The sequence below is a fragment of the Pelobates fuscus genome, chromosome 1, assembly GCF_036172605.1.
Source record: "Pelobates fuscus isolate aPelFus1 chromosome 1, aPelFus1.pri, whole genome shotgun sequence".
NCBI lineage: Eukaryota > Metazoa > Chordata > Amphibia > Anura > Pelobatidae > Pelobates > Pelobates fuscus.
In genome coordinates, this window is record NC_086317.1 from 173,751,019 (window position 1) to 173,771,655 (window position 20,637).

Below are 20,637 nucleotides of genomic sequence, written 5' to 3' on the forward strand. Positions count from 1 at the left end.
CTTAGGTGAGAATTAAAATTGCTAGAAGATTCAAGATAGTAGAGTTCCCTTGAGTACTTAGACACATCCAAACCAGATTAGTGCTGGAGTGAGGACATCTCCAATACAGATTAATGCTCTTAGACAGAATCTTGTAAAAGTATTCATATACTTTGGATCTAACTGATGAATTAATTGACTCTGATGAATTAATTGACTGATGAATTAATTTAAATATCTTTTGGCAATTGCATAGATGCAAGTCTTGCCTGATCACTAGTTGACCTAGGCACAAGCCTCTTTGCACCCAGAACTGCATATTACACAAAGATGTTTTACCTGTGTGATAAGGACAGTTAACATTATGAATGGTTGAGTTTGATTTTGGAACATGACCTAGGGTTAAGGAAAATGGGTTGGTAATGTGACATGGTGAGGTGAGAAGTTACATGGGTTCAGAGTTGGCAGGTTACATTTATGGAGTAGGAGGTGAGTAAATAATGCCCTCCTGCAGCAAATAAGGGAAATGAGGGTGTAAAAAAAATGAGAAATGTTGTGGGGATGGAGAACATTAGGGGCATGATGTGTGAGAAGAGTGAGAACATTGGGGGCATAATGTGTGAGAAGAGCGAGAACATTGGGGACATGATGTGTGAAAAGAGCGAGAACATTGGGGGCATGATGTGTGAAAAGAGCGAGAACATTGGGGACATGATGTGTGAGAAGAGCGAGAACATTGGGGGCATGATGTGTGAGAAGAGCGAGAACATTGGGGACATGATGTGTGAGAAGAGCGAGAACATTGGGGACATGATGTGTGAGAAGAGCGAGAACATTGGGGGCATGATGTGTGAGAAGAGCGAGAACATTGGGGGCATGATGTGTGAGAAGAGCGAGAACATTGGGGGCATGATGTGTGAGAAGAGAGATGATGGAGAAAAAGAGGTAATAAGTTAGAGATCAGCTAAACTAATGTTAAAACCACAATTCTAATGTTCTTTGATTTGTTGATTTATCAAATACAGATGATGCAGTTGGCAATATTCCCCCTTTAAGGTCAGTTAAGGAAATATGTTAGGAAGACCAGTAAGAAGGAGAGTTATAATTCATCATGACCATTATGCAGCATCACTATAGTATTTACCCTAGTCTAGGTAAGCCACTTAACACAATTCATAGCCCATATGCTTCTTGTCCAGGTGAGGATAGGATAAAATTCCACTATAAAAGGAAGATTGTAGGGGAAGATTGTGTGAAGATGTGGGATTACCTGAATTTTTATTGCATTTCATTGCATTTAGTGAATTATCAGCCTGCTATGATGCTAAACTGAGATGCTTATTTATTTAAAACTTCAAATATAATTGACCAATTGAAAGTTTGAACAATAGGTTACTGGAATGGCTCCTGTGATGCATCATTGAATCTTAAGATATACCTAATGAATATTTTTTTAAATTTTATTTCAGAGGGAATTCCCGAAATTTTTCACATTTCGGGCCAGAAATAAGGTAATTGTATTTATTTTTTTCATTTGAAATACATTTGTGATTGACAGTCATGGATGCAAGGTTTAATAAAGTTATTGCATAATTATGCTTCAAGAAAGATGTTTATACAGTTTACTTTATTTTCTTTCATGTCATACCCGTAAATGTCACTTTTGTGTCTTTCCATCGCTGTATTTCTGTCTTAAGTCACAGTAAACACTTTTCATATAAATTTGTTGTTGTTTTTTGTATATATTGTCTGTATATTTTTTATTTTTTTTTGGCTGAGAAAAATGTCTTATTCACATGTGAAATATCATTGTGTTAATTCAGTAAACTTTTTATTTTAGTTTGAGGAAGACAGAATTTATCGGCACTTGGAGCCGGCTCTTGCTTTTCAGCTAGAGCTTAATCGAATGCGCAATTTTGATTTGACAGCCATCCCTTGTGCAAACCACAAAATGCATCTATATTTAGGGGCTGCAAAGGTAGAAGTGGGAACAGAAGTAACGGATTACAGGTTCTTTGTGCGTGCTATCATCAGACACTCTGACCTGGTTACCAAGGTAAGCTTAAGGATTTAACATAGATACCCTCCTCCTTCTGCATCTGTAAGATATCACCATACTTCTAGATCAAATACTATTTTCACATAGAAAAAACAACCTCTCTTATAACTTTTCATAATCTTTTGAAAGCTCAAATATTTGAGTACCTTTCTAGATCGTTGATCATTTACCCCATTTTGTTTTAATTCCAACTAATTTAAACTGACCTGTCCTCTCTAGCTCCTCATATTATTACCTTTTGCTGCTTGTGTTCCCATCGCAAAGACTTCCACTTCCTTCCTGCATTTGCTCATGTTAATCTAGTATGCTATCAGCTCATTATAGTATGCTATGGTGCTAGTTCGGTATCATGTAATTAACATGCTTAATGGTAATTGTATTTTTAATAATCAATAGTAGACACTATTTTTCATTTTACAAAAAGTGCAACAGGCAGTGGCACTTTTATAAATCAACCTGGTTACTACTCTCAGTAGAGCTTAACTCACGGAGTAGTCATTGCCCAGAGCACCTGACTTTCAAAGACATCTCATTAAACTGCATTGGGAAGTGTGTGATTGGACAGCCACAGAAAGACTGGGTGGGGTTAAAATGGGAGGGTTTGCAAAGGCTGCAGACAAGAGATATGCAGATTTTATATAAGCTTCTTTTAGGTACTCTCCCAGTTAGAAAAATTCATAATTAACCCCTTAAGGACACAACTTCTGGAATAAAAGGGAATCATAACGGAATATTTCCGTCATGTGTCCTTAAGGTGTTAAACGCATGCATGTGTGCATTCGGGATATATCTATATTTTTGTTGGGTTTTTTTTGGGCAGTGGTGTGTCCCTTTAAGTATATTGGAAACTAATAAAATGTTGTTGAATTTTACAGGAAGCTTCATTTGAGTATCTGCAAAATGAAGGAGAGCGACTGCTCCTGGAAGCTATGGATGAACTGGAGGTAGCCTTTAATAACACCAATGTGCGAACTGACTGCAACCACATATTTTTGAATTTTGTGCCAACCGTTATAATGGATCCATCAAAGGTACGCAAATCTATCTTTTATTACTTTGGTAGTAGTATTACAATATATGCCAAGGTTAGTCAATACAGTGTAAATTCTCAGGAGTGTTAGGTCAAAAGAGTCAATATTAAAGCGAAACTGAAAGGAAGATTTTTTCCAGACATTCTCTTTTTGGTCAATAACCTTGTGAAACTTTTTTGTTTACATTTTAAAAGCTGCATTTAAAAATGCATAAACATAGACAAATCCAAAATTGACCTTTCTTATCCATTATGTAAGTAAACTGCAATTTTTAATCACAAAGTAACAAAACATGATGACAGAATTAAGACAAGGAGTAGAGATGAGAGAAGGACTATCTGGTATGAAAAGTGAGGGGTCAGGTAAGCCTGAGACATTTTAACTGTCCACATAATCTGACTGTGGAGCCCAAAACATTGTGAAAGATTCTAGTGTATGTCTGGTTAACTTATCCACCATGTTGTATACAACTTTAGAGATGGGAAGGATCTTATCTGCTTTCCATACCTCAACTACGGATCTTCTGAAGACCAAGAGTAGTTTAGAAATGAGAAGATATTCACATCTCTAAATGACCTGTAGCAGAAAACAATAGGGGTGATTGGGTAAGAAATAGGAAGCAGTCGGATTCCCAGGAAAGAACCATTCTAAGGCAGTGTCATCACATATGTACATGACTGCCTCATTTCACACAAACTGTGCAAGAAGTGTCAGTGGAGACTGCCCCAGGTAAAAATAAAAAAAAAAAGCAACTGGGAAGGTGTACTTATACTGAGGCTCCCCATATATCTTTCCACTTTGTTTGTTCAGTCTCACTTCCCAGATCCATTTCCCAATTGCCACATAAGTCAAATAGTCGCTAGGATTTTTTACAGAGTAGAGACTATACCCTTCAGTAATGAACCAGTTAGACCAAGGCTAAAAAACCTTTGGCACACCAGATGTTGTGGACGTCATCTCCAATAATGCTCTTACAGCCACTATGCTGGCAAAACATCAGGGTAGATGTAGTCTACATCTGGAGTGCCAGAGGCTGCCTCATTACATGGTAAGTATTTAAAAAAAAAAAAAGGTTCAACCACTGCAACATTTTAAAAATATATAGAAAACTTATGTATTTGGAATTCTGGGATAAGGGATACATACTTCTGTAAGCTGGGGACAATTATTCTGGGGAGTTTGTGGCATGCGTGATTGTAGCCAGAGGACAACTCTGCTTAATGGAGCAGTCTAATATTAATACACAGTTTGCAGGTCCGCAACTTTGATGGCCTCTGTTGTGGTTACCCGGGTGACAGCCACTAGAAGTGGCATTTGCTAGCAGTGTAAACACTACCATTTTTCAGAAAAGGCATTGTGTACGCTGCAGAGATTCCCTTTTTCCCAGAACCACTACATTAAGCTGTTCAGTACATATTAAGGTGTAAAGTTAAGTATACACAATAGCAATGCTGTAGGATTTTTATTTTCCAATGTGGTTAATGATAGTAAAACAAACTGCACTTTTCTAGAGCTTTATTGGCTTTTCTTATTCACAGATTGAAGAGTCTGTTCGTAGCATGGTGATGCGCTATGGAAGCCGACTGTGGAAACTACGCGTACTACAGGCTGAATTAAAGATAAACATACGATTAACACCAACGGGGAAACAGATCCCTATACGCCTTTTTTTGACAAATGAATCTGGCTACTACCTAGACATCAGCTTGTACAAAGAAGTGAACAATTCTAGAACTGGACAGGTATATTCATATTTTACTGGTTTGGTTTATAGAACGTATTTGCGGTTTATGATAGATATTCAAATTTCAATATTTAAAAGAAGATGTTGTGCCCCTCTTTTTGTATAATTAATGTTCATAAACAGGGTAAACCCTCCTTCTTAAAGTTCCTTTAAAGGAGTAAATGATGAGAGGAGAGATAAAGTGAGCAAGAATATGTAAAGGAGGCTAAATAATGATGTAGGGTGCCTTGTTGAAGAGACACACGCCTTACATTCTTTTGAAAGTGCAATGTTCTGTGGTTGGTCTTACAGACGAAGAGTGAATGCCGAAGAGTGAATGCCTTGTACATCTAGTACAAGAGATAATTTGTATCCTTAATTTTTGCTGCGTTGCTTTCATGTTGGTGAGACATTTGTGGATGAGAAAATATTCCTGGGGAAAAAGTGATAGTAAGAAACTCCTTAAATGTAATGGACTGCTCTTATACAGTGTGCTGCATGTCATTATAAGGTGTCTGAACCTGGTGTTGCTTCACCAGTGATTAGTGTAGTTCAAAACCTTTCAGTCAGTAAGAAATTATGTGAATGGTCCTGCTAGATAGTGCATATTTGTAGGACGTATGTGAGTGGTTTTGGTGTCTGGTTTACTATATTTTCATGGTTTTGTGTTGGAAACCAGTAGTGTATGTTAAAATTGTAAAGAATTATTGGTGATGGTCTTATTTATGGTAGCTAGCCTGTCAACATCTACCCGTGCTGATCTTTCCTTTGTGTTGAGCTTGCATTCTTCATTAGTACCTAGTAGTAGTATAATGGAATAATACTGACAGACATTCACAGACACACACACACATACTTACTGATACTGACACAGTTACACATATACACATTCTCTCACACACTCACACACTCACAAATGATTATTATCATCATTATTTTTATTTATGTACAGCCAGCCTCCTTACATTTGGGGGAGTTGGAGTGGATCTGCAGGGTGTGCAAGGGAGCAGAGCAAGAAGAGCACAAACCACCGTGCTTCTTTGCCACCTGCTTCCATTGCTCAGAGCCACCCACTTTGTCTTCTGGAAGTCCCTAAGGTGGCCGGCCAGTCAGCTCTTGGGCTCCCCGTGATAGGCAGAACACAGGGAGCCTGATCAGCTTTCTATTACTTTGAGTTTTGGTTTTTATCTCTAGTCTGGAGTATTTATTAGAAAAAAATATTCTGAATGTAGATGGTGTAGACCACTGTAGATTTTTAATTGACTAATAATAATTTACGGTTACAAATCAAGTCAAAGATGTTGAAAATCTAGAGAAAGGGCAGTAAGTGGGAATAAAAGTGCAAAGTATAGTGCAGGCTAGTCACCCTAAAATAGGGATCACTCCCAATCCCAATTACAATGCAAACAGATATGTAGTATAGTTAGACAACATATACCACCGGGGGCGCCACAATCACAAGCATGTGAATACATTTACCATATTGTAGACATGAATAGTCATGTAAAGAGATAAAAACAATAGAATATATAGTGAAGTATTTAATAACACAATAAACAGAATAATAAAAAACAAATACACTCACAAATGTAGTTGCACAAAAAGGACTTATGTCTCAATTGTGCTAAAAAAGCTTGTCAGACCCTTTCCTGGGCTAAAATCCCTTTTGCAGGTGGATCCCAGTTCCAGAGACTCCAAGAGATGGTTGGTCTTTTGTCAGCTGGACTTCAAGGATGGATATGATCCAAACAATTTAGGGATACTGGCAGGCTTTCTGATCACTCAACGCATTTCGTCCTATAGACCTTTTCAGGAGCTGAAAAAAGATGTTGAAAACGTCTTCTTTTGTTAGTTGGTATGCAAGGCGTTATTTGTTTTCGAATGGCTTTTCAGTGTCTGAATGTTCTGATGGGAGCAGAAACGCATTGAGAACTGATATATTCCTAGTTCTCTCCCACACAGAATACACTGTAAAATTGGAGGAAAACATATTGGAGACGGGAGGATGATTGCTTGTTTAATATATAGTACAGCACAAAACATGCCTCCTAAGTTTCCCTGTTTAGGAAGGAAAGTTCCTATTTTCAGTACAAATCCCTCTGTCCCTCTTTTCTAGCCTAACATCCTTCCTTTCTGGGAGCTCCATATTGTTGGTGTGTCTGAGTAATTTATACAGTACTGCAGAAATAATACTCACAGTAATTGCTCTTTCCATACAGTGAATGTGTTTCGAAATCAGTCTGTGTAAAAAGGATGCATTGTTCTAAATTACATGTTAGTTGCATAAATTGTTATTAGTAAGTCAACTAATTATTTTTTTAGAACAGCCCCTCCCCTGTCCACACTTACATCAATACAATGAATGCGTCCCTCTTTGTCCATTTGAAATGCTGGGAGAATTTTGTAGGTAGAAGTTTAAGATTTTTTTTTAAAATATATAATTTTCATTCAGACCTTATTCCTATTGGCTATGGATACTGCAGGACTGAGTTGCTTAGCATAAATATACACGCCATTTTTCCATTTAAATTCTAGTACTTGTTAAAGTGGTACACCTGGTTTATATATATATATATATATATTATTTCTGTATTGCTGGTTTGGGGAGGCCTGATCTCTCTAGTGTCCAACTTTCAAGATGGAGAAGACGATAATTCACAGTGCATTACCTCGTGCTCTTTTTCAATTCAAAAAGATTGCTAATCTCCAAGTACAAAATACACGCTGTCCTTGGTGCTGATTTATCAATTTGCCAAGGTTACTTTCCCACTTTATTTATTGTTTGACGGGAGAGGTCACAGAAGGACCCTCTTGAGAAACAAAGCATTATTAATAATAATGAAAATGCTATTTCGGGTGCCTCTGATGTTTTTCCAGGGCTTTTTTTAAATACACTTTGCAAGGAAATTCTTTGTGTTAGTTTGTTTTTAATTAAACTGCACTGTTGGCCTAAAGGCAAACTAAACTGTTTCTAAAATCAGCTGGCATCATGAGACTGCTTACTTATGAGGCAATATGTCCATGTATAGTGCTTTCACTATATCCGCTATGGGGTGTTTCTTTTTTTAGTTTACATTTTTGGGCATCTCCGTATATTCTACATATGTATATATATATATAAATACAAAAATAAAAGTCCTACGCTCACTCCCATCACTTCTGGGGGGCAGCAACTTTTTTTTATTTGTTTTTTACTATATGTATATATGTATATATATGTTGATATAGACAAACAGGACATAGTTTTGGAATCTATGTTAATACACTAAATTATTGTCTTAATTTTAAAAAGCATTGCTATGGATACAATGCTATAAACATTCTTTTAGGAATGAATAATAAAGTTTGATATGTGAACCATTCCAGCCATATGAAATATACACTCTTCTGCAAAAGAACCTGTATCTAAACATAAGTTACTATGAAGTTCTTATTTTTAACGGCAGCCATTATTTTCCTGTAATTGCATGGCAAAGTTGGATTTCAATTTGGCACCTGCATAATTGATTTCACTAAAATTGTAAGCCGCAGTCTTGTAGTTTAGCCGTTGTAACACTTGCTTCCCAAAAGCTTTGTTGTAATTAGTTTGGATTTTTTTTTAACAGCTCTTCCCAGCATTTTAATATGATGTTTACTCATACTTTTTATCTAACAAAACATGTGTTTGTGAGATTTGAGCAATATTATATGTAGAAATTCACACATCTGTATTTTGCTATGTCCTGGAACTGAGTGCTTCTCTCTTGACCTCCTGTTGTTTTATTATAAGTCCTTTCTTTTAAATTAATATTAAGAATTTAGCAAGTTACATCACAATCCAGTTCAGTCGAGGCACAACCAGGGCATACATTGCAAATGAAGAGGAGATATATAAACATTATTTCATTTCTCCACTTCTCTTTTATAAACTCTGCCCTTCCCATCCAAAAATCAGCATAGAAAAAAACCATACAATCACCGACAGACATAGAGGCGCCCAGTTGCACAATAAAGAGGTGTGGACTTCTGTTTACTTTTATTTTTTTCACACCACACACTTACGTAATTCTTAAAATTAGGGTATAAGTAAATATATAATGAAAAACCCTGGAAAGTTACAGCTCTCTTTTAATACGAGTTATATGTTATTTTTAGTGTTGTATTAAATGGAATTCCAGTCAATTTACCTTAATTTCCAGATAAGTGATGGTTTTATTTTAAAATCTCTGTTCTTTTTTTTTTCTTTTTTTACTGTGGTTCTCTGAATTTTATTTTATTCTTTTTTATCTTTTTTTTTTTCAAATTTAGATTTTTTTCCCCCCTATTATTTTTCTTTGTTATCATGTCATAAACAAGAGTCACAACCTTGGTACACAAAAAAAGCAATCATTTAAAGTAATGTTGCTTTTTTGTTATTTCTATAGATCATGTTTCAGGCATATGGAGACAAACAAGGACCTCTTCATGGGATGCTCATTAACACACCTTATGTGACAAAAGATCTTTTGCAATCAAAGCGATTCCAGGCCCAGTCCTTGGGAACAACCTATGTGTATGACATTCCAGAAATGTTTCGTCAGGTAAATTTTATTTAAATGCTGTTTATACCAAAGAGATTCTAATATCCTCAAAAGAAGTACGTGAGAACATATGGTTAATGTAGATATCCATAATATAACATTATTTAACCAGGGGGCATGTATTTTGCTACCCCCATATGCTACCTACACGATCGCCAATGGAAATGAATGGGAGAGATTGCACAGTGTCTTCACAACTCCCACCCCCAAAAGCCACATCATTTGGACTGAACACACATTCTCTCACTTACATTTGTTTTGATTATTGAGCTTTGAACAGAAAGGAGACTTCAACATAAAGAAGTTACTCATCATCATAAGAGCGTCATTGTTTTTCCTATTTTAGAAAATATTTTGTTGCAAGTGAGATCAGACCCACAAATTATTACCATATTATTATTATTATTATTATTATTATTATTGGTATTTATATAGCGCCAACTAATTTGGCAGCGCTTTACAATATTGAGATTAGCCCTCTGGTAGTAAGCAGAAAACACCAACTGAATACTATTAGTTTTTCTTTTTGTCTAAAACATGTATAATATTTACATACATTTATCAAGTTTGGAAGAGTAGGATCACTATCTCTTTAAATTTCCAATTTTCTTATCCTTATTGATGAGTACAATAATTCTATGATGTATTAGTTTAGTAAAATGTGATAAATAATGTCACTTCCAGTCCTTTGCGATGCTGCATTTTAAAGAAAGCAGGTAGGAAGACTTGTAGAGAAACACGGAAAAAGATTTTAAAATATTTAAATCCGCGCTACTGTATCTTGACATAAATTCAAGTTCTCATTGACATGTTTAATGCACAATTTCTAATAAATTAATATTTTGTTCATGCAAATTATAATCAGTGTGAACAGATATGTCTAGCTTTCAAAAATACTCAAAATAAATTGTTTTGTGCACCATAAAGGTTTACCATGCTTACCATTTCCATGTTTTTATTCACAGGCTCTAATCAAACTATGGGAGTCAATGGATGCACATGCTTGCCTTCCAAAAAGTCCTTTACCATCAGAGGTTCTCACATATACAGAGTTGGTTTTGGATGACCAAGGTCAGCTGGTACATATGAACAGGCTTCCAGGAGGAAATGAGGTAATTCCTGATATTTTAAATATCGCTGTCCAATTGACAAAACATATATATGGATGTAAGACATTCAAGTATGCATCCACTGTAACAATGTGGAAATTAATAGTTGGGTGAAAAAAAAACAAAAAATATGTCTAATTCTATAAATATTTTTCTCTGCTGAGAAAGGAAGACTCAATTTGTCCAAACTAAAAGACTATTACTTCAGCTAAATCTTCAAAAATGCCTTCACATTGCCCTGGTATAAAATATTATCTAAGATTCTACATCACATGACAGAGTTCTTTTATGTATTGATGAGAAAGGGCTCTTTTCCTGATGAGACCCTTGAGACCCATAGAGAGAGAAAAACTAAAGAAAAAAAGAAAATACTGAGAATGGACAACAAGTCAAATAGTTTGCTATTCGGTGTGTTCCTCCTGCTCACTTCTGAAGCTGGTTAAAGGTCCTCTTTTAGAAAACCTAAACTATTTGCACTTAAGACTTATCCCACCCAAAAGGGTGGTCAGTATATAAAATGCAGGCCAGCGAACTGGCGACCCATATAAATACATTACGGAAGCTAGGCGAACTCCGTACTTTGTGACAAAATATATACACAATATCCTTACTGAATGTTGATATATTTTGTGCTAAACTCTTGTCAAACCATGTACATGTAATGGGTTTTGAGGTGTATTGGGCACCCTGACCCCTTTGTGATTGGCATAGTGGCACTTTTCACAAATCCTGTTTCGCAGGTTTTGACGTGGGTATCTTTTATTTCCCTTTCCTCACTCCATTAGAGATAATCCCGATATACAAGGTATTTAAGTTTTCCCCTTTGAAAAACAGAATATAAGCATATTTACTGTAATATATTGCTTTCAGTTACTTATTTGCTCACCTTTTTCCTGATCACATTACCCTCCACACATCTGGTGATCTTTCATACCATAAAGTGGATTTGTGTGCATGTGTGTAGGCTGTCAAAAGTATTATGTTTGTGTAAGTGCTGTTTGTATTATTTGCATGTGGGGGAAGCGTCTTCTGCAGCTGTGTGTGTATGTTATGGGTGGCTTTATTGGGGTCTAATGGTAACCGGGCTGTCCATGTATATGTCAAGGAAAGAGGCTGCAGTGGACTTCTCTCCTCCAGTGCAATTTCCCTTTCACAAACCCTGGGAGGAAGTGATCTCAGATCACTTTCTTCAAGCGCTGAAGTGAGTCAATTGAGAACTGCCACTCACACCCTATCGCAATCTCCGACAGGGGCAAATGTTTGGTTGGCACTAACACATATATGAAGATGCTCACTGGGACCCCTGATAGGAATGCTCTAAGGGAGATATCCCCAGCCTGATTGGGTCTGGCAGCTTTGCATACTGTGCTTGCATGCCAAGGTTGTCGATCCCTGCCTTCGAACTATCCTGCTTACTTTTACCCTTATAGGAAACTAGAATCTATCAAGAATACACTCACAATATGTGTATAAGAAATCGAGGCTTAAACTAGCTAACTCTAGTAAACATATTCGATGTGGGTTGGATTGGTCTCCCAAATATTAAGTATTACAGAGTGTGAGAAAGATGGTGGAAATGTAACCACCTACCCTAAATGGAGGTGTATCAGATGTTACCAAGCTTGGATGATGTTTCAATCCAGTGGATATCAATACATGTATGAAAAGAAAAAAAAAGGAAACATACATTGCATAATTCTATGGTAAAGAGTAAGAAACCTATCTAGGTTGCAGGTTAACAACTCACATGGAGTAGAGCCTCAAATAGGATAGGCTCAAATCTCTTCAGCAGTAGTGCCGTCTGGTGGCACTTTCCCCTTTAATTCAAATAATCCTCAGAGAGTGAGACAAAAGCAGTAGAACAGAAAATTCCTTCTGGTGTAGTAGATTACAATATAGATATGGAGGTATTTAAGTGCAAATTCTTGCTCACCTTGCTCAGAGCCTATGATCCTAGCTCTGGGTGAAGTGGCGTCTGTAAATAGGACACCACTCTTCTTTGTAGCAGCAAGCTGGAGGAACCAAAGAGGACTTGAATGTGTAAAATATTTTTTTTGCAACACTTAAAAACTTACAAACAAATAAAGGTAAAAAAATAAAAGCTCATATAAAAAAGATTGTTCCTGGATTCCTTCCCGAGACGCGTTTCACCCTGTCTAAGAGCTTTTTCAATCGATGTATGCAGCTTCACGTTCCATCCGTTTTTTTAAATATGACGGTGTTATTCCTCATTGGTTGTTCTCCGTGGGTTTTCAGCTAATAGGAGTCCGGTACTCTGGAGGTGTGTTAGTTCCAGCTGATTTCTATTAGTTCAGTACGTCCGTACTGGAAGTTACTCACTGCACAGAAGCAGCGTCACTTCCGAGGTCTTATTCCCCATTTTTTCTCCGGGCAAGTGGTTACCTCTACCAGGAATTGACATTACACAACTGGTATGTGTATGTTATTACCTTTCTGCCCGACAAAACCATATTAGGATGGGGAAATTCTTAACGGCATTATATGGGTTGTCCGGTGTTATTAAGATACTATTTCAGGAGATATCTCCATATGGAGGATGAAAAAGATGAGAAAATTTACAATATTGATTGTACCACGTAGATAGCAAAAGCTGACCAATGTCTGTGGGAGGGACAGTAATTCCTATGTGCAACAGCAACTTGATACTTCAAATGTACAAGGGTACAGGTATCTTTTAATTCAAGTAATAATGTACTGGGCATTAATACTCGGAGGTATCACTTGTACCTCTTTCATATGCCCTTGCTAGATGTTTGCTTTAATATGTGTAACTGTTGCACCTGTTGGAATTTGTGCACTCAAAACTCAATAAAATTATTATTTAAGGGGAAAAAGAAACAAAAATAATACACATTAAAACCTTAAAAGATGAAAATTAGGGATTATTCTATTTTACAGTGAACGAATAATCTAAATTTTATGGCAAGACAGGAGGCTTCATATTTGCTTATCTTTCTTTACTGTAACTCCCAGCAGCAAAGAAGTAGTTAACAAGGTTGTAAAAAATTCAACCAATCATAACACATCATAGAACACTATAGTGCTGTCAGACTCCTCCCACTTCCTCTTTCTTGGTGGTGCCGATCAGCAGTAGAATCAACCATGTAAACTGGAAACATTCTGGAACCGTAATTCTGGTGTAACGTAATGAAGTCAATGTCGAGTAGATCAACGTAAGATTTTCACACTAGGAGAGAAGAAGAGAAACTTTGTGAAAGTATGGTCTCTTAGACAAGAGAAATTTACAAGTACGCACTTTAAAGTGATAGCTAAGATTATCTGGTAGGATTTAAAGATCATAATGATATAAATAGTGATGTCGCGAACATAAAATTTTCCATTCGCGAATGGCGAACGCGAACTTCCGCAAATGTTCGCGAACGGGCGAACCGGGCGAATCGGGCGAACCGCCATAGACTTCAATAGGCAGACGAATTTTAAAACCCACAGGGACTCTTTCTGCCCACAATAGTTATGGAAAAGTTGTTTCAAGGGGACTAACACCTGGACTGTGGCATGCCGGAGGGGGATCCATGGCAAAACTCCCATGGAAAATTACATAGTTGAGTCTGGTTTTAATCCATAAAGGGCATAAATCACCTAACATTCCTAAATTGTTTGGAATAACGTGCTTTAAAACATCAGGTATGATGTTGTATCGATCAGGTAGTGTAAGGGTTACGCCCGCTTCACAGTGACAGACCAAACTCCCCGTTTAACGCACCGCAAACAGTCCATTTGCACAACCGCAAACTCCCCATTTGCACAAGGTTGGATACCAAGCTAGCCATGTCCCGTTCCTTGTCCTCACTGATGTCATTGAAGGTCTCTTCCTCCACCCAGCCACGTACAACACCAAGGGTCCCTGAAAGGTGACAACAAGCCCCCTGTATTTTTTTTTAAACGTACACTACTGTTACACCAGATATGAGTTGCACTGGTGTGACACTGTGCCCTGGCAGGCCCTGAAACGCACACGTGTGAAGGAAACTGATTGCTATTATTTCACAGTCAAATTTCTAGTTTTTTTTTTAATGTACACTACTGTTACACCAGATATGAGTTGCACTGGTGTGACACTGTGCCCTGGCAGGCCCTGAAACACACACGTGTGAAGGAAACTGACTGCTATTATATTACAGTCAAAAAAGTTTTTTTTTAAATACAAGCTATTGTGACACCAGGCATGAGTGGTGGCACTGGGCAAGTGGGCACAGTATACGCCGTGAGCCTGACACACACGCTGGCAGGCAGGCAACTGCAATTAGATTACACAAAAAAAAAAAAGCAGACTGATGTTCTAGCCCTAAAAAGGTATTTTTGGGGTGCTGTCCTTACAGCAGAGATCAGATGAGTCCTTCAGGACTGTAGTGGACACTGAATACACTAGCCTAGCTATCGATTTCCCTATTAAATCAGCAGCAGCTACACTGTTCCTCCTCTCACTGTCATGGAGGAAAGACGCACTTCGTGTGAGCTCCCTCAATATCTCACTTTAAGCAGCTATCAACAAGCAAATTTCACCTCAGAAAGGGATGACCCAGCAATGTTGCTCCTACCTGACCGACCTGACATGCTTAATAGCGGTCAGCAACTCGACAGAGTCTTACTTACCTCCGCGTGGCAAGTGTGGCCTGGTGCTCACCGAGCGGGAGAGGCGGCCAATCTCCCGATCCTGGGATGCCCAGGAGCAGCTACTTCCCGGCAGGAGCTCCGTTACCCCCACCTCGGACCGGTGGGGGTTATCCCGGTCCACCCCTGAGAGGCTGTCTGGAGCTAATGGACGCACAGAGCACAGCCGCCCAGGCTGACATACTCATCTGCGACTCTCCCAATATGGCGGCAGCCGCGTATCCTCCTGGTACCAGCAAAGCATGGCAGGATATTGAGTCTAAGCTGGGCAGACTCTTTAATCAATTTTGGAAGCAAATAACAAGCAGGAAGCCCCAACAAGCTCCACCACAGCCCCAACAAGCTCCACCACAGCTAAGCGAAGCAGTCCCCATTAAAATCCACCAATGCAAAAGGCGTCGAAGACGGGACCGGAGGCACAAACAGAAATGCAGAGCCTGCCCCACGTCAAGCACTCGCCTCCACCTTAAGCCACCACAATCCCGCACCGGACATGAAGCACCACCGGGACAGATCCGACCACCCGACAAAACAAGCTTCCACCACCGCAAGCCGCGAACCCGGCACTCAGCCAGAGACTTGCCTTTGTTGTTCCAGGTATCAGGGACTCCCAGGGTCTGCACCTGGCGCCCAGAAGGGATCGGATGAGCACAAGCAGTAAACAGCAGCCTGCCAAGCATGTCCCACTATAGCCGATCCTCCACACCATACCTTTGATCACATGAACTGCTCTCTGCACATTAACTAATCGTAAAGTAGCAAGCGTTTAAACATGTCATTATTTCACCTCCTAAAGAGTTTGTCGTAGTTCCTTACATGCCTTTACCTTAACCGTTCATGTATTATGTTATTCACTAGTCTCATCTCATGGGGCGACTCACACTTGATTTATAACTAGTGGTAGAGCTGCTGATATAAATACACAGTTGATAACGTGCAAGCTACACCCTAAACATGACAGCCATCTTTCACAACAATGTACTGCTATATACTCATACCCTCAGTGCAACTAGCCATGATATACGCACGTTCAGCCTAGCATGCTCAAATATAACACACTTCTGTCTAAAAAAAATAAAAAAAAGAATGCAGCTTCAGAATTAATCTAAATTGTATGCTGTCTTGGAGGAGGGAGGGTCTGCTGCTATTTGGCTGGAATGTGTCTGCTGACTGTGAGGTACAGGGTAAAAGTTTACTCAATGATGACGAATAGGGGGCGGACCGAACATCGCATATGTTCGCCATCCGTGGTGAACGCGAACAAGCTATGTTCGCCGGGAATTTTTCGCCAGCGAACTGTTCGGGACATCACTAGATATAAAGTGTGATGTAGGACTAGGTCACCAGGCTAGCAAAAACTTACAAAAGGCAAAACTTACAATAGGCAAAAACTTACGTATACTTACAATAGGCAAATTGCAAGAGAGTGTACAATGCAATAACAGAGTGAAAGAATCTGTGGAAGATAGAATTTCCGCCAGTGAGCTGCCTGTACGAAAGGCAGAGGATGCGGCCGCACCTCTAACGGAGTGAGCACCGAATGATTGATCAATTCCTGCTTGGGTAAGCAACCATCTTATCCATCGTGCGATCGTGGGTGAAGAGACCGGTTTGTGAGGTCTGACGTAAGAGACAAAGAGAGGTCCAGTAGGGGAACGTAGAGAGGTAGTATTCTCAATTTAACAACTGGTACACAGGGAAGAGACGGTCTTTCGGGAAAGTATGGGTAAAAGACTGAGGAGGAATTAGTCTTAGTGCGTCTAGTAATAGTAAATCTGACACTGTCTGGTGCGAAGGCCACAGCATGAAAGTCAAAAGCCTGAACGTCTGAAACTCTGTGGAAGGACACCAGACACAGGAGCAGGGCCAATTTAGCAGAAAGTTGGCATAGGGATAAGGCCTCGTTAGAAGGCCAGGAATTCAACAGTGTAAAAACCTTAGAAATATCCCAGAAATTACTTGGTACTTGGCAGTACTTATTACTTGGTACTTGGCAGTAGGTGGTCTCGTCAGGCGTATTCCCTGTAGAAGTCTGCACACGGAAGGGTGTTTCCCAACCAATGAATTATCACTAGTGTCATGGGCCGCCGAAATGGCAGAGTGAAAAATATTAATCGATCGGTATGATTTACCCTGATTGAAGAGAGAGGATAAACATTTTTTTAATGGATGAAAGAGGTGTTGAAACGGGATCGAGGTCCCTTTCCAAACACCAGCTGACCGAAATCCGCCAAGCGGAGAGATAGGTTTGTCTGGTTCCTGGAGCCCACGAGTCCCATAGGAGTGTTTGAGCTGTGTGTGAAAATCGCCGGCTGGGTTCTTGAGGACCCGAAAATAGCGAGGTAGTAGGATGGGGTAATCTACTGATAGCTCCAGGAGGGTGGGGAACCAAGTCTGGGCCCTCCATAGTGTAGTGATTATTGTTATCTTGACCCCTTGAGCTTTGACCCGGTGAGAAAGGATCGAGAAAGGAGGGAAAGCATAAGCTCCTCTCCGTGGCCAAGGTTGCAGAAAAGCATCGACTGCCAGAGATAGAGTGTCTGGTAGCCAGCTGAAGAAATCATCTGTCTGACGATTCAGATGTGAGGGGTCCCCGTAGAAGATGAATGTGGTGAAACAGGAAAGGATCTAATTGGCAATCGCTGGCATCTCTCCAATGACGCGAGAACCAGTCCGCGACTAAGTTGTCGGGTCCTGGGAGGTATTCCGCTCGAATGGACAGGTTCCTGTCCAGGCAGAATTGGTACAGGTCCTTGGTGAGATCGGACAGTAGTTTGGATTTGGATCCTCCAAGTCGGTTTACATAACGCACTGCGGAGATGTTGTCCATCCGTAGTACCAGGGAGCAATTGGAGGTGTCCTTGGTAAAGCTGCGGATTGCGAAGGATCCTGCAATGAGCTTGAGACAATTTATGTGGAGTGCCTGTTCCGATGGGGACCAGAGACCCCCTGTGGAGGTTTGGGCACATGTAGCACCCCAACCTGAGGCTGGCATCTGATTCCAGGATAAAATCTGGTTGAGATCCGAAGATCACTTTCCCATTCCAGGCTTCCATATTGCGAAGCCACAAGTGGAGTTCGATGCGAACTTCGTCTGTCAGAGATATGAATTGGTCGTACGAGGTTGAGCGATGCAAGTAGGAAGTTTTCAACCGTTGCATTGCTCTGTAATGTAAAGGACCGGGGAATATAGCCTGGATTGATGCGGACAAAAGTCCAAGAATGTGTGCTAGGTCGCGAAGCCGTGGCCGCTGTGAGGAGAGTAATTTTTGAGTTTCTTTTTTTATGTTTTTGATTTTGGAGTAAGGCAGTTGCAAAGTTGCCTGAACCGAATCTATTTGAAAGCCTAGGAACTGGACTATCTGAGAGGGTTCCAGATCTGACTTCTGGAAATTTATGACAAAACCGAGGTTTTGAAGGAGAGCAGAGGTCATGTGCGTGTGTTTGCGAAGCCATAATCAGGATGTCGTCTAGATATATGATGGAACGTATTCCCTGAGAACGGAGTAGTGCCATGATCGGTTTCATTAACTTGGTGAAACACCAAGGGGCGGAGCACAGTCCGAAAGGAAGGAAATTTCGTCTTGCTAGAGAAATTGAAGGAAGGCACGATGGCTGGGTGCGATTGGGACCGTGAGATAGGCATCTCTAAGGTCGAATCTGGAGAACCAGTCTCCCACGCAAAGTAGGTCCCTGAGAAGATGGATACCTTCCATCTTGAAATTACGGTATGTGATAAACTGATTCAGTTCTTTGAGATTGATAATAGGGCGGTGGTCCCCCGTCTTGTTTCGTACAAGAAAAAAGTTACTGAGGAAGGTGTAAGGGAAAGGCGAGTGTTCGATCGCCTCTTTGTCTAGTAGTTTGTGTAACTCTGAGTTTAAGGTTAGCTTGTCCGCTTCCGACATCCCTAGGGGTGTCGGAGGAAAGCTTTGAATGGGGTGTGTGAGGAAATCTATTTTGAAACCCCTGACTGTATGAAGGATCCAGTGATCCTGAGAAAGTAGTTTCCACTGTTGGGAAAAAAAAGGGTTAATCGACCTGCAATTGGTACATTTTGTAAATAAGTAAGGTCCATTACCTGAAGCAGTGCGTCCGCGCAGAGATGCAGAACCACGTCCTCGAATAGAGCCTCTGGTATTGAATAGCTGTCTGCGATAGGGTCGAGTGTGTCCTGAGGGCCAATAGTCTGTGGGTCGAGGCCTGTAACCTGTGAAGGGTGCTCTACTGGTAGCTCAGCCCCTGTAGCGACCAGTTCTCCCGGAAAAACTTTGTGTCTGGGAGCGGAAAACCCTGCGTAACGAGGACTGGGCTTTATTTAGTGTGGTAAATACAGAGACATGCTTGGAGAGGTCTCGCATAAAACTGTCACCGAATAATAGACCATCGGCTTCTGGTCCCAATTCTTTTGAACTTAAGTCCACCAATTTGGCATAAATTTTATAAGGTGACGCTTTTTGTCTTTCGATAGAAATTGCCACATTGGCGTTACCCAATAGGCATAGAGCTCTCTGAGCCCATTCTCTTATAGTGTGTGGGTCAAATTCACCGCTAGTGAGTGCCTCATCTGCCAGGATAAAAATCTGGATTATAGGACCTGAAATGTCCAGAAGCTTGTCTTGGGTTGCTTTCAACCCTTGTTCAATACCCTTTCGAGGGTCTTTGCTGGATTTTGTTAAGTAGGTAACTAGCATGGGGTCAAACTCAGGAGTGGAGGCAACTTTGCCCGGAATAGTTGGTCTCGGGCATTCAGCCCTCTCAATATGATCAATATGCAATATGATCAGGAGGGGCCCATTCTGCAGATCGTGGGTGCCGAATCGCCCTTGGGTCAAAAAATGGGAGGCTTACGCATCCAGGAGGATGTCTGAGGCAGACTCTTTAGATGGAGGGCCACCCTTAGCATCCTGAGCATGTGTGAGAAAGGTTTCTTTAACAAACTCTGACGTTGAGGAATCCTGGGGCACATTCGCCGTGGAATCCTCATCAGAGTATGTGGGGTCATAGTCATTTAAAATATGGCCAGCTAGTCGGGAGGTAGATCCCTCTAGAGGGTCTGTGGGATCCTGCATAGTGCATGGCAGGGAGTGTTTAAAATTTTTTGCAGGAGCTTTGCCTTTGCCCGCAGTAGCGCTATTCCCTTTCCAGGGTCTTTTGCGCGGGGCACTTTCTTGGTCTGAAAGGTGGGAATCCTCTGAGTCAGAGGGTTGGTGTGTAGAGGGACGAACCTCTGTAGCAGTTTGCTCATGATAGGCTGCCAAAGCCTTGGGAATGGACTCCGCAATAGTGGAGAAAAGCCATTCCCGAAGTTCTGCAGAAATTGCAGGGTCTAGTATTTTAGAAAATTATAGGGTAATGATAATGAAGGCAGATTAACAAATACAGGCAGGTGTAGTAAAAATGTATAAGTCAGGGTTGGTGCTTGAAAAAGATGAGGCAACTCAACTAGAATACTGGAGAGGTGGGGGTCACCCACATGAGAGGAGAAACAGTGGGGGTCACCCACAATTTGTTAGGCACAATA

At 40.2% G+C, this 20,637-nt stretch overlaps 1 protein-coding gene across 6 annotated transcripts in view; it reads left to right on the forward strand.

Moving 5' to 3' along the window:
- Window positions 1–20,637, forward strand: part of ACACA (acetyl-CoA carboxylase alpha) — a 429,246-nt gene that overhangs the window by 246,934 nt on the left and 161,675 nt on the right. For all 6 annotated transcript variants that reach the window (XM_063452852.1, XM_063452842.1, XM_063452868.1 and 3 more), the window contains 6 exons: window positions 1,449–1,490; window positions 1,820–2,035; window positions 2,914–3,069; window positions 4,608–4,811; window positions 9,196–9,351; window positions 10,317–10,463. In XM_063452852.1, the coding sequence (XP_063308922.1) occupies window positions 1,449–1,490; window positions 1,820–2,035; window positions 2,914–3,069; window positions 4,608–4,811; window positions 9,196–9,351; window positions 10,317–10,463 (921 nt within the window). The remainder of the gene's footprint in view (window positions 1–1,448; window positions 1,491–1,819; window positions 2,036–2,913; window positions 3,070–4,607; window positions 4,812–9,195; window positions 9,352–10,316; window positions 10,464–20,637) is intronic.